Source organism: Apteryx rowi, unplaced genomic scaffold (genome assembly GCF_003343035.1).
Source record: "Apteryx rowi isolate R43461 unplaced genomic scaffold, aptRow1 scaffold_31, whole genome shotgun sequence".
Lineage (NCBI taxonomy): Eukaryota > Metazoa > Chordata > Aves > Apterygiformes > Apterygidae > Apteryx > Apteryx rowi.
In genome coordinates this window covers 2927972-2942832 of record NW_020449530.1, presented here as the reverse complement: position 1 = coordinate 2942832, position 14861 = coordinate 2927972, and the positions used below count along the sequence as shown (strand labels likewise).

General features: G+C 36.7%; 1 protein-coding gene across 5 annotated transcripts in view; it reads left to right on the top strand.

The window, feature by feature from the left end:
• Window positions 1-14861, top strand: part of ERC1 (ELKS/RAB6-interacting/CAST family member 1) — a 315358-nt gene that overhangs the window by 190579 nt on the left and 109918 nt on the right. For 4 of the 5 annotated variants that reach the window (XM_026070415.1, XM_026070416.1, XM_026070419.1 and 1 more), the window contains 2 exons: window positions 1139-1270; window positions 3996-4049. In XM_026070415.1, the coding sequence (XP_025926200.1) occupies window positions 1139-1270; window positions 3996-4049 (186 nt within the window). The remainder of the gene's footprint in view (window positions 1-1138; window positions 1271-3995; window positions 4050-14861) is intronic. The other variant, XM_026070417.1, reaches the window with a different exon arrangement.

The following is a 14861-nucleotide window of genomic DNA, read 5'->3' as shown; positions in this document are numbered from 1 at the left end:
CAGTCCTAAGTAAAAAAGGACAGAAGACAAAGGTATAAATCTGACAAAAAGTCCAATGCAAAGGCAAAAACGCGTTTGATTCTTCCACTGCTGCTGAGGTGGCTAAAAAGCCCTTGTGCTAACATAAACATGTGCATTRAACATCTGATCTCAAATATATTGTGTAAACCAATCTGCAGGACAAGAAATACATAAATATTACTTCAACCTGTTCCTTTCTGGTGGATGTGTTAAGCTGCCATGCTTCAAGACATTCATACATACTTATCAGGACAGCCTCCTCTGCAGTCTTTTGTCCAAGCTGTTACAGCAGAGTCAGGAGATACACATTTATTTTCTTAGCAATATTCAGATAAGCAGGTTCTCCTGTACAAACAAGAACACCATTTGTTTTGTATAACTTTTTTCTAAACTACATTGTTTGTGTAAACCTATCAAATGGTATATTTTCTGAGGAACAATACAGTTTTCTTCAATGACCTTTGAATGTAGGTGGGACATCTAAGCTTGCAACTGTGAAGATATACTCAATCAAAGAATAAATTTTCAGGGAATATTGATACATTGTATGTCTAAGATTCAGACTGCCCAGATGGACATTTCATAATTCCAAGAGAGTTATTGATGAAAGACTTTCTTAAAGACTTATCTGAACAATAGAAAATTTGGTTGTGTTAATGCTTGCTTTTTTACCCCTTAACCTGGAAATGGCAAATTGCAAAACTGCAATGCTATGTTTCCCTTTTTACCTCACCTGCTGGTGAATGTGTGAGCAAACGAGCAAATCTGAACGCCTGCTACCTTCCCACCAATTCTGGCTACTATGCTTCTTTGGAACTGCACCCTAATCTTTATTTACAAACAACTCCTGCTTATCTATGCTGCATAATCTGGAAAGACTCTGATATATCAGACACTGAGGGCAAACACATCTGTCTTGCTTTGCTAGCTTTTTCCTTCACTTTACTAAATGCTTCTTCCTTCTCTTGCATCACTTCATCTTTCTTTCCTTTGTGTGAAGATATTTTGCCTGGAGTTGCGCCTTGGGAGGGAGAAACACATTTTGGTTGGCGTAGAACTTGGTTGATTAAAAGGCTTCAAACAAGTCTTCTTCACCTGGTCTCCCGTCATTTTCCAGGACAATCTACGTAAAAAGGATGATCGGATTGAAGAATTGGAAGAGGCACTCAGAGAAAGTGTTCAGATAACTGCAGAGCGGGAAATGGTGCTAGCACAAGAGGAGTCAGCCAGGATCAATGCTGAGAAACAGGTCTGCAATGTTATAAAGTCACTGGTAATCCTCTTAGGAAAGTAACCTGACAGTAAAGTAGTATTTTCCCTGCTTTATGCCAAAACACAGCTGGTTTTGTTTGATGATCCTAAATCTCTGTTCAAACATTAGGTAACAGAGCCCATAAAGTCAGCAAAGCTGTCATGAGAATGTGTTTTCTCCAAGTAATATTTTTGTGAATTTAAAAAACAAATGTAAGGTATCCTGTGCTTTAAAGTATTTTTTTATGTAAAAATTCCTCTGACCTGTCTTGTCCATCAATTGGTTGTCTATTTTCCTATGTGTAAACATACACACACACTGTGCTGTTCATTACACATATTTGAAGATGATCTTTATTAACATAGCTTTTAGAAGTCCTGTTTATGGACCACAGTCTCAATGTGCTTGCATTTGCAAAACTACTGGACAGTGAGACAAATCCTCTGGCTTAAAATTACACATGGAAAATACACCCTTGTCTGTTGAAGCCCCAGGTGTAAGATTTTATGCATGGATGTATTCTGTATCGCTGATCAGAAATGCTGAAGAATCATATATGTGTCTGATTTTGACTCCCGTAAGTAATCATCAAGAAAGCATACCGTATGTGGTGAGTTAACTTCCCTGAGGTTTTGGTAGTGCTTTTGAAGTAGAAGAAGCCGGACCTGACATTCTTACTGTGCTTTTCTGAGCCTCTTGTGTTTTTCCACAGTTACACTGTTCCTTATTTGACCTTACTTAGCAAATAGGAGCATTTGGTCTGCTAAGTCACAATGGCATTTTCTCTTTCCATTTGTTATTTAAATGAAAGAAGTTCTGACTAACTGTAATTTAAAACATTTTGCAAAGTTTTTTCAAAATGTGTTCTTATATTGCATACTCTCCCTGAGATATTTGTGTCTTCCTTTTATTTAATAATCTAGGCTTTCAGGAAGAAAGTCGCTGTTTCTATCTTTAGAATAAAGTCAAGCTCAACTGTTTGCTGGTAGACCTATTCCAAGGATAATTCTGGTTGCTGTACCCTAAAATTCTAGACAGCTTTATGGAATTCACTAGCAGGATGTCTTCTTTCCAACCTTTTTGTAGGCTTAAAAAAAAATTGTATAAAGAAATGTTAAATAGATAGCGAATACCACATCAAAGAATAGATCTCCTTGTAAGAAAAATGTTTGTCTCACAAAGGAACAGATTTTATGCTGAGATGCAAAAGTAAACAAAATAGTAAGTGATGTGATGCCTAGGTTGTTATAGTATTTTAATTTCTTTGTTACAAGACAGAGAGACAATTACTCATTGTATTCTTTTAGTACATAGAAACCCATAGAACACACCCTTTTATGGTGGCTGTGCTAGAAATACAGAACAAGATGCAGAAGATTCAATGAATTTTTTGAGGGATGGTTTTGAAGAAGGGTACCATGTGTTAATTTTGTAGCTGTTAATGCATCTGAAGTTATGGAAGTAAGCACAATGGTGAACATTTGAAAATTTATGCACGCATAATGTAGGCTAGTATTAGGGGCCAATCACAGTGAGCCGGTCATCCTAGTGTTGAAAGACATGAAAAGTGGGTTGAGTGCATCCTGCAAAAGATGATAGTTTGTATTTGATTCACTAGCAAAAAGGAGTGCTAGCAGGATTAACATGATCAAAGCTACAGACAAGGAGATTACTGCACAAATGGGCATGACCTGCACAAGAAAGATTTTCTCAAAGATTCAGACAAGAATCTAATCCTACCAAAGAACTTTAGCTATTTAGCTACACAATTGGAAAGAGCTTATATTAGAGATATTAGGTAGAAGAATTTCTGCAGATTTTTAAATGTAACCTTTATGCAAGGACTAGAAAGAGGCCTGAGTCAAAGATGACATCAGGATTAACAAAAATATGAAAGTTTTGCCCTAGACAAAAAAGAAAGGGAGTAGTGAGGAAGACTTCAGTCACAGGAGGGGAAGGAGGACTCCCTTTCAGCCTGTTGAGCGTAAACTATTCATGGATATCTATCCGTCATGAGCTGTTGGTAACAGGTTTATTATGGAAAGGAAAAGAGATGAGTCTGGATTAGTAAAATAGGGAACTGTTGTCATGGAAATAAAGTTCTATTTGCACGAGAGTCCCTAAAGCTAAAATGTGGAAAAAGAACAGTGCTTATGCAATACATGCACATTTTTGGTTTGATGGTAAGACAACAGTGTGAAAAGAAAAGCAACCTGAGTGACATGTTGCATTTAGCATCAAAAAAATTGTTGTGTCCCATTTTGTCCAACAGGATTTTGCTTCAGTATCAATTAAATACAATCAGGTAACAGAGAGATGGCAAGTAGCTGTTTCTCCAAGGTGAGGAGGGGACTTCTTTTTCAAATGCTTTTCATTTCACATTCCTTCAGTTACTTAAAAGGATGTCCTCTTTGTTTCATGTTCCATGGAGATTTTGTGTAGAATTATGAAAGCCTCCCTTAGATAACTTAAGAGTTTACAAATGCAGGGCTCTTTCTTTTTTTTTTTTTTTTTAATAGGAAATTGATGGCAAATCCTGTGATCTTTTACAAACTGTGATAATAGGTTAGGGTCATTCTTAGACCAAGTATGAATGTTGTGTGTGGATTTTAAAAGTTTGATGTTATCCAAACTGAATTTGCTTTTAATCGCATGCTTTTTCTTTCCTCTCTTCTGTTTATCTTGTTTTCTTCCATTCTACCACATCACTGCCTGTCTGAAGCTGTTAAATGAATCAGTGCATGAGGTCAACCATTTTGGCTTTAAGTGGTTCAAGGTATGAGGACATCTTGTGTGTGCATTTCTGCCCCAATTTTTAATGTTGTTTTTGTAGCTTGTGTTGTGTAGTCCTACCCTCAATCATCTCATGAGGTTTGGTTTCCCATTTTACAGGCTTCAAATTCAAATTATTATGTCCATGAAGCTACTCAGGATTTCAAGGTTCTCTGATTTCCATTTCAGATTAAAATCTTGCTCTCTTTAGTCCAGCGTTTGAAAATATTCTGGCAACATGTGTTAACAGCAAATTTCTCCAGCTGATAAAAGCTTTTTGTTTATTTCAGGGTCTTGGACTCATTCTTTCTTTCCTTCATCTACCGAAAAAAAAAAATAGGCAGGCATTTCCTGCTGGGAGCAATGCATCCTTTGGATTGGGCCTAGTTTTGTTTACCTTATTGTTCTGTATAACAGAAACCCTACCATACAAAAGCAGATGAGGGAGACTTATGTAGATATAAAGACTTGGAAGTTCTTCAACAAATTCTTTATTTCCAACAGATTCAGCAGGTTTTGTTGGTCCACTTGTGGAATCCTGTAGGTAAATATTATTGTAAATTCCTTAAGGCTACAGGGTTATGTACTACTATGGTTGATCCCATTAGTTCAACCCATTAGGTTAAAGGTCTGAAAGTATACAGAGACCTCTTTTTGAGTACTCTCTGTAAAGCTTGAGGTTGGAATTCTGGGATAAACACTTCTTACGTACAGATCTTTCTTGTCCATTAGAGATGGTAAAGACAAATGTGGATCCAGGCATTTTTTCTGGATTAACCAAATCTGAGTTTACTTCAGTAAAGCTATCCTAACATTCCTCAGAAAAAAAGAATGAAGCTCGAGTTTTCCCCTCATCAAAAATACAGTGGTAATTTTACTTTCCTAGGAAAAACTCCTGGAGATCTTTGACAAAAGGCCCCATCTTGATCACAAACTTTCTTTTCACTGTTCTGTTGCCTCTTATCGTTTCTCCTCTTGCAGTAAGAAGCAGGAATTTGTCTTATATATCAACATAACCATGTTCAGCACCATTCCTAGAACAATGCTGGAAATATGCTTCAATCTTCATGAAAAAATAAGGCCCTTTTTATGGAACAAAGTATAACAGAAGTTCAGATGTGGTTTGATGAACATACATATTGACCCGTGGTTTCCATGTGACCATTCATGCTAGGACATTCCTAGTTCTTCATGAAGAGTGGAAACAATCACTGCCTTAGGAGGCTTGTATGTCTTGGTGATAAAGGGAGCCTACACAACCAACTTAGAATAGATGGCTAACTTGTAGATGGCTGAAATTAGGTGAAATGCATCCTATACTTATTGCATGGTCTTGATTTTCCATCTGTTGAATGGAATTTAGGTAATATATGAGAGAGAGTATGAAGCATTGTCAAAGTAAATAAGGCTTATTTAAACAATGTCATTAACTCACCAAGCTCTTCTTTTCTCTTTTTTTTTAAGCATTTAACCAGTTAATCAAAATACATTGAAGGTATTCTAAGATAGCCCTTAAAACAAGTGTTTGTTCCCAAGGATGCTGAGGATAAACATTCAAAATTAATCAGGGTTTTGATAATTGGGAATTCTTCACAGTAAAGAGACTACCAGGATTGAAAACTTGTGCATGCAGAAGTAACAGGAAGCTGAAGACACTTACATGTATTCAGAAGATCCATATTCACTGGTACAAAGCTCTATTTTCCTATACTTTAGCTATACCAAAATCACAGAGCTCTTAGGTCTGCCCATTCTGTAATGTCAGTCAATAATGAGTAGTGTCAGGTCCTTGGCTCAAGGAGCACAGTACTAGAATTGCTTGCGGTTTGAGCCTTGCTTATTGGAGGACATAGTTCACAAATAGAGGAATTGGGCAACCATACTAACTCAAGATATTATGCCCTCCCTTTCTTTACTCACTTTCATCCCTATATTTCAGTGCATCCCTTCAGTTTCACTAGCCTGAGTCTTTCTGAGGCCATGCTGTGAAATGGAGCAGTGACCTAACACACAATAAAGATTATCTTATTTTCTGAAGGAATTTTTCATGTGGATCGATTCACTGATCTGGTTCACAGTCCCACATAGAACTGTAAGAGCACATCAGAGGAGGCATTGAACGGTGGGGGCGAGACTGAGAAATGAAGACAGAAATTTCTTATTATTACCAAAAATATTTTTACCAAAAGCTRTTATCATGGCCTTTAAAATAGGTTGCTAATTCTGTGCGAGTGAGATGGTGTACTGCCTGACATTACCATACGTTCCCTCATTTTGTTTCCTTCAAATTCTAAAAGCAGTAGGTCACCTCTGGTGACAATAGCCTAGTTCTGTTCCCTAATGTATATCAACTCCTGCTTAAATTCACTCCCTCTTTCTACAATATCAGCTAACATCTAACTCCTTGTCCTAAAATGTTTTGGCAAATAAACATGTGAAACACTGTGGCCATTTCCTGGTCTGTTCTTCCTTCCTTAAAAAGGCAGCTTTCCTCTGCCTTGCCTTTTGAGAAGAAATAAAATACTGAACTATTGTAATAGTAAAGTATTGTTTAAATGTATTTTCTTATATTAATTCTTCCTTCCGGTATCTTTATAAGATATTTTAGCAGGATTTAATATTCTTTCAGACTCAATTGCATAAGTAAAATATGTTGAGAACAAGACTCGTTAAATTTTGTATCATCTGTGCCCACTTCAGAATTCATACTCATTTGTTAAGAAAAAAAATGAAATCAGTTAATAACTGAACCAGAACCTCTTACGAGTTCTCTCATTTTACCCCATCTCCTGTTCCCCAGGATTTCGCTGTTGTAAGTACAAGTTCTGCAGAGGTTTGAAGTAAAAAAAAATCCAACCTCCAAGAGTTCAGCCCTTCCTCTCTTACCTAGAAGTCACTATACAGAAACTATAGACAAGCTTTGAATGATACCTGCCATCAGGCCACCATTCTGACCCTGTTGTAACTTCCTCATGCGTATTATTATTGACTACCTTTTCTTTTTGTAAGGAGAGAAAATATATTTACAACAAAATTATTATAAACTGGACCTTATTCTTCCACAGTGATTTTAATCAAGTATCTGTTAAGAACAGAAAATAAATTTGAACACATCCCCTTTTTGCTGAGCATTCTGTAACTGAAATATATCTAAAATATTGTTTTTAAATGTTTTGGGTGTTGAGTTTATTTCATAGCACAAATTCTTGCACAGTGAGTTGATTACAACAGGTCCCTGTAAAAGTGGAATTTCTCATGAACCAATTACCTACAGCTGTTTTCTGAGGTATCAGAGACTATACACTCTAGAAATGTCTGAATTCTGACTCATCTGTAACAGATGCTGGGTAGTTTGCTTTTAATGAGTGGTTTTGGCTGTTCTTGTATTATCTCCTGCTGAGAAGTTTGATAAACCAAGCGACTGGAGATCAAGGCAGTAATCCAAACTATGGCTTGGGGTTAAACTGCTGGAGCCTGATTGCTTCCCACTGTTTTTTTCTAAGCAGTTTGCATTCTCTTAGGCTGAACTGCTCTTGAATATTTTCTGCATCACTCCTTTCTATAAAAGTCTGCCCAACTTTATCTGTTTTTTGCGCAAGTACTATGTACATTTAATTCATATTAAGTAAAGAATTGCTGCTAAAAACTTAGATTTGAATTTCTTTTGGGAAAAGAAATTACCAACAAAAATTGTTTTTTAAAAGATTTTTCACTCAGTTGTTAGCCTTGAGTATAATCTTGCCATTGTTTTTCAGGATCCAGAAATTTTACATTCTTTTGTCCCATCCTTCTCCTTTAGTTAGAAGAAGTATTTTGACTAAAGAAACTGTGTACTGTGTCTTCCTGAATTAATGTTGTCAGTCATTTTTAGAAGCACTGCTTCTCCCCAGAGTATTTCAATTGATTGTGTAGTCTCTTCATTTAAATGTATTCAGACTTATACTGAGACACACTCCTTACAGGGGAAGGGAGATTCAGTATGTCAGGAATAACATGTAATTCCTTCTGTATTCAGTTTTTGTGGAATTTTTATTCTTTTCTGTCCTAGATGTGTTCAGCTCTATCTAGTTGGCATCTTGGGGATTTTTTACCTCCAGTGGAGAACAATGAATAAAAAAGCTTTTAAAATCATACCCCAAGAAAATTTTGGGACAGAGACCTTTTTCTAACATTATAGGAGRAAACACTTCTAAAGAACCCATAATCTTTGAATTTTATTTAGTTTTTTGCACTTGTTTAAGGTTGCAGAAGTGGGCAAAGTTTTGTGGCTTTTAGGAGAGGTCTTGATACTGAAATGAGGATCAACTTATGTTCAAAATACACATTGAGCATTTCTCCATTTAAATCACCTTTTCCTTTTGACAAAATGAGAAATGTTGTTGAAAATTGTCATACAGAAATTTGGTGCCACTGCTGATCTTCAGGTTATTTTGTTTGTTTGGGTTGTTGTCCTCTTTTATTTTTTTAATAGATAGATAGGGATTTCAAATTACCCTTTTCATGATAGTCAAGCCTTCAAAAGGAAGCTCCATATCGGCACCTCTCTGCCTTTTGTATTATTTTTTCAAGCACCCACTTCTAGATTGTATTTGAATTTGTTGTGGCTCAAGAAAAAGTCAAAGTCTGAGTTGCCTTCCAGGCTGGTTTGGTTATTGAAGGATAAGGTCATGCACACTTGGTTACTTTAGGAATGCTTGGAATTGTAAAGATCCAAGCCAATACTTGCTCTAGTATTTGCTTAAAGCTAATCTTGTGCTTTTTCCACTTGGAATTTCTTTTCCGTTTTCCAATTACGATCTTAAATTGTGATCTTAGAAGTAATTATGATACTATTAAATGTACATTAGCATGAAAAGTTCATTAGACTTGTGCATTAGATTCATCAGAAAAATATGCATTCCTTTTTCTGACATAATTGATTTTTTCCTTCACATCAATGAAGTGTAAGAAAGGAAGTTGTATTCCTTTCCAGATCATTCTCCTGTCCAGAAACGTATGGGGAAGTGACAAATTTCAGGTTCATTATACTGAGGATTCCTCTTCTTTCTGAAACTTTCCTACACACACAAAAGCTTCCAGACTTTGCTGGACTGATGTTCATCATCTTTCAAACCCTTAACTGAATTTCAGTATGAGTTCATCTGGCTCAGTATAGTGATATTACCTTTTAGTTATTGTGACATATTCTGTTATTTGCTTTCTGCTAACTCCAGTGCTAAAGGTTGGTTTTCACAAGTTTAGTACATGAGGAAACTTTCCTGAGCTTGCCAGTGAGACTGTGCTTCTTCACTTAAACTTATCCACAAGTTCAACCTTCATCTAGATGTATGTGTTTTATCATAATGACTATGCTTTTATATATTTATGTTTGTGACCGTTATTGTCTTTTGGGAAAAGAGTGTTAAAGGTGTATATGGAATTAGCATGACATTTTCTCTGCTTGTAGTGAGTTATTTTGTTTCTATATCATTTATTTCTTTGGAGAATCAATGTATGCTGTATATATTGTCAATCTATACTGTATAGCACAGCATTAAATATTTACTTTGAATATCCTTAGGTTATGTCTAAACTTCAGTCTACCATGGTGACGTATCCTAGTTGACCTAAACTGTCTAAAATGCAGCAAAATGGAGATCAGGCTGTTCTAGAGAATGTTTGTGAAAAACTGCTTAAATCCTTGGGCAATTAGTCTGAGCCTAAGGCTTCCTGTGACCTAACTGAACTGCTACCTTAGCAGCAATCACAGAGTACAGTAGGTCAAAAGTTATTTTGAAAGTGTACTGTTGTGTACAATTGCAACTGGAGTATCATGAGTTAACAGTTGTTTTAAAAATTTTGTTTGAATGTAACCAGTCATGCTAAATGTGCTTAATTCTAGTGTCTCTGCCTCTGTAGGGATTTTTAAATGCTGATTAAAATCCRATTTTTTGAAACATTGTTAGTTATCCCTAGAAGTAACAATTGCTGCCTTGTTCCCAACAGGTTAGAGAGGTTCAATCCTAGCCACACAAGACAAACACAAGACAGTTTCCTTAGACTATAGATCCACATAAAATAAAACAGGTCAGCTTCCTTCTGTGTGGTTGCAAGGGTTAAAAAGCATAATGGGAATACTTCATTTGATAAAGGTTCCAGTTGAGGGAAATGCAAAAATAAATTTTTAATTTTTTATAGTCTTCAGATACGAGAGCTACAACAGGTTTCTGTCCTCAATAGAAATCAGATATTCAGTTTTTCACTTCTTTTCCCCAGGCCTGACTCAAATTTTTTTTGTGTGTTAAGCACAGACAATTATTGCTTCCTTCTCAAGAGTTCTTGTCCTGTCACCAGACCATTGCTTATTTATATGGCTTATGACTCTCATTTAGGAGATACAGCTGTCACAGCTACCGCCAAACAACCTAACAGGACCCAGCTGTCAGTTCTTCAATCCTGAAGTCTGTCAGCTCAGGAAGATTTCTGAGAGTTTTTTCTTTTCCAAACATCCGTGAGTTTTGATTGTTCCTGCTTTAAACAAGAGCATAACATATAACTCAATGCTCTCGGAATATGAGCAAAAAACACTCTTGATGATACTCAATGTATTCCTTGACAGAGACTCCTGTATTTCTATTTCTTTTGGGTTCTGTAGGAGTAACATTGTAATGTCAGATATCATCTGGTCAGTTTACTATTAGTGCTTTCGTTGCCTAGAGCCATCAGTGGAAACAGAAGGGAGCAATACAGAGCATTAACTCCTCCTCATTATCAGATATTCTTTCATAATGAAAGTTTTGTTGGGGACCAGCTCATAGATAAGGAAGAGAGTTGGAGTCTCTTATTTCCAAGTATCTCATTTTCACGACGATAAGAAAATTTGCACTCAGCTACAGTATCCTGCAGCTTTTTAGACCACAGTCTTTTGTTCTCTCTGTTTATCTTCTTTCTACTTCTTTTCTTTCCCAATTAATAATGTAAGAATGGGAGAGTGGCTCCAGTTCTGTTAAGCCACCAAAACAGTGTATTTTATCGGGGGTGTTGAAGGTACAGAATCCTAGCAACCTAAAAACCAAAGGCACAAAGACTTAAGAAAGACATACGCTAACTTTAAGAAGCACACACTTCATCCCTAAAATAACTGAAAATAACTGTTGTATACTACAGATAACCAGAAGATCCTGCTTTGTCTCTGGAGGAATGATAATCTACCAGATATTTTCACAGCTTTGACGCTCACTCCCTCTTTATTGTGAACAAAATAGAACTTCTCCATGTGCGGTCTGCCACAGTCCTCTAATACTGTACACAGTTGACCTTGGCCGAAGTGGTGCTGGAAATCTGGCACCGTTTCTGGGATGGAGGTGTATTTTTTTACCAGTGTATTTTGAGCAGTATTTTACAGTTGTACTCCAGTGAGTTTTGTCTCTGTGGCTGGGAGAAACAGAATGTATATGCTGTTGACAGCATCAGCTGATAAATGTGATACATAGAAAAGTCTTAATTGTTGCACAACATTCTGCTGTCTTTTTTTCCCAGTTTCTTTAGATAGGATCTTCAACTAAGTAATTCCAGCTTTCAAAAAAAAAGTTTTTCACTTGTCTGCAGAGGACCTTAGGGCAATATTAATTAACAGTGACCACACAGAACAAGTGAAATAGCTTTATGTGGAGATATGTATAGTGTAGGGAGGAAGACTCTCTTTAGGTGCTGAACATCTGTTCACTTTAGAATATTTTTATAGTGCCTACAGTTGCAGAATAAAAAGGAAGGTAAAGGATATTAATGCTTTTTTTTATCTGCCTCACAAGGATTAGTGGTGGTCATATTGTTATAACTGAGAACCCAGTAGCCATGAGCCCTTCCTCTGTCCACCTACACACATATGCATACTCATACACTGGTATTGAATTACAGGGGCTTGATAGAGAGCCAAAGCTCCTGTCTGTGTGATAGGGGCAGAGCCATTCTGCTTTTTACCATTCTGCTACCAGTGTGGCCGAACTTTCAACAGTTCTTTTAGCTGAGAGCTTTCCTTGCCTTACAGACTAGAAATTGCATTTTAATTTTATTAAAAAATAAGATTTTTCTTGTTACTGCTTACTTATTTCTCCATTTTTCTCTGGTATTTTTAGCTCTTATGAAGCTATACTTAATGGTTTTCTCAATATGTCTAAAAATTTACAAGTTGTTCCCTTATTTCAGAATAGTCAGGTATTTAGTTGTGTCTTGGGTGTAGTCTTTAAGAGTACCTAAAGCCACCCTACTGCTTTAACAAAAATGGGCCTGTGATGAAACCATAACTCATTTCCTTCTTATTTTGTGTAAAGGTTTATTAGCTTGTGATTTAAGCAAACCATCTGGTCCTGCTGGCAATCCAAGTTATGTCAGACTCGGTGCTTTCTCCCTGTAATATGTTACTTGGGGCAGTTAAATTACATACTTAAGTCCCAAGTCTGGCCTGTGCTTTTTCCGTGTCTCAACATCTGTTCTGGGAAAATTTTCTGGGACCCAAACAAGTTTACATGGAGCCAGAACTCTCGTCTTTGTCCTTCTTCTCACGTCTATTTCTTTCTCTTCTCTCTATCCGTTCTTGCTGTCTAATCAGTCCAACTCAGTAAAAGCTAATGCAGAAATCTACAGTCCTTTTATCATTTCGGTAACGTACACAATGAAATGAAAAATGGTTTAAAAACTTAAGATTTAAAAATAGTAGGAGAGAGTCTTCTGAGAAAGTGAGTGGCACTTTATGAGGAATGTTAATTTTTTTTTCTTTGTCCTTGTAGTATTCTTACTTCTGACTTGTGATTTCAAGATCTTTTGTTTTGGTAGCCTTACTTGTTTTGGTTGAAAGTATAGATTTCTAGTACATTTTGCGTCTTATTACTGTGATGCCAATATATTGTTTACATGAGGAAGGTCTATGCTCAAAAAATCAATAATTTTAAATATACAGGTTAGCCTGGTGAGATGGTTTTGAAAATAAGATCTCTTGTGATTGACTTATACAATGCTAGTGGAAAGAGACCTGTAATGTTGTACTTGTGTCTTTACTCTGTAAAATTCCATCTTTTTATATTCTTTCTGGAACTTGTGAGACACATAATGAATATAAACAGCTATCCCATAACCCATCATATCATGTGCCTGTTTTTAGGCAATTAAATTAACATGAACCTGTAAGTTTTCCGTATATCACTGCATCTGAAGAACTGTATCTCCAGTAGAAGAGTATGCATGATTCTTAGTGTAATATTCAAGTTGCTTTGCCATGCCCTTTCAAACTTTTAATTATGGACTGAGGTACAGTCTTGTTTTGCTTGACCAGAAAATTATTCAAATGCTTGATCAAAGGAAAAAAAGAATGAAGAAAGAAGACTAAAAACTACCCTGGGCCATCTGGACGACTGAAACCGCAGCTTGATCAGTAAGAAAATGAATAACTGAGAGAAATGCAGTCTCTTCTGCAAAGAGAGATTTGTTGATCTACAGGTGGGGAAAAGTCCTATCATCTAACATTAACATAAAACACAGTTCTATATGGTGTACTAGTCAAAATCTGAATATTGGCTATCCTTAATAAATATTATTTAAGCCAGTTTACATATACATTTGAACTATGGATACATTCATGTCCTGTCACTTGAGACTGGAAAATTTTCCTTCACAGTCTATGTGCAGGGCATATATTTAGCTTCTTCCTCTACCCTTCCGGCCCATGGCATATAAAAGTGGATTGCATGGGTCACCATTTCAGATACTCTCAACTACTTTGTTGAGATAGTCCTCCGCCACTGCAAATGTTTTTCAAGTGCATAGCATTTTGCTCCTTGCATTACCATATTGATGACTTTGTCCATGTCCACTTTATATTTGCATAGTTGTAGTGAATCACGTGTTACTTGCATACATGATGCCTTTGTTGCTTGGATGAGGGCCATGTGTACAAAATTACTCTGCTTCTGTGACAGGGCATGAACATAAAATTAATTTCCACAACTGTCTTCCTGAGAGGGCTATGAACACCTTTTTCAATTTGCTATGAAGTAGAAAAGTTCTCTTCAGATGATTCTTCATCAATGAGGAAGAACTTTGCACTGGGAAGCTGACGAGTGAGTCAAGAGTTAACAGGACTAAAGAGCTTGTGTGAGGAAGTAAACATAATTTTTTTTATTACGTTACTGTCTCAGTTGTTACTATCAAAGCGTGACAGAAGCAAAAGCAATATGCCATCACATTGTAATTTGAACACACTGTGAAGCATTTGGGGCTCCTGAGATTGCTTTAGTTAGCCTGGCTGGCTGGATTGACCTTGGGTACAGGAGTCTTTAGGCACTGCTTTTAAGAGGCAACCAATTACTAACCACATCAGTTGATGCAGCCTTCTTCCTGGTATGAAATATCTACCCTGTCTCAGAAATCTTCAGTAGCGTATCAGTCCTTCTCTCATATCAGGTGGAATTTTGAGCTTGCCTAACTTGATCATCAGGAGCTATTACAGAGGTGGTGGGGTCCGCAACCTCATTCATATTTTGCACATCCATCCCCTTTCTCAGTTTTACTGTCTATCATTAAGACTTTCTTGGAGCTGGACCAAGCTCTTTGGAAGTCCTTGGCTTCACATCACCCAGTGGCCAGAACAGCTGACCAGAAACACCAGGTACTTAGAGATAATGTGGTATTTGTATGTCTACTCAACTGTGTGTTTTCTGATCATGACAGTTGCATCAAAGGAACCTACGGTCAGAGTTTGAAGAAGCAAGGAGATTACAAGGTTAGATAGTCTCCTGAAAAAGGCTTATTTTTTTGCGTTAGATGGTTTCTTTTATGTCTTGAC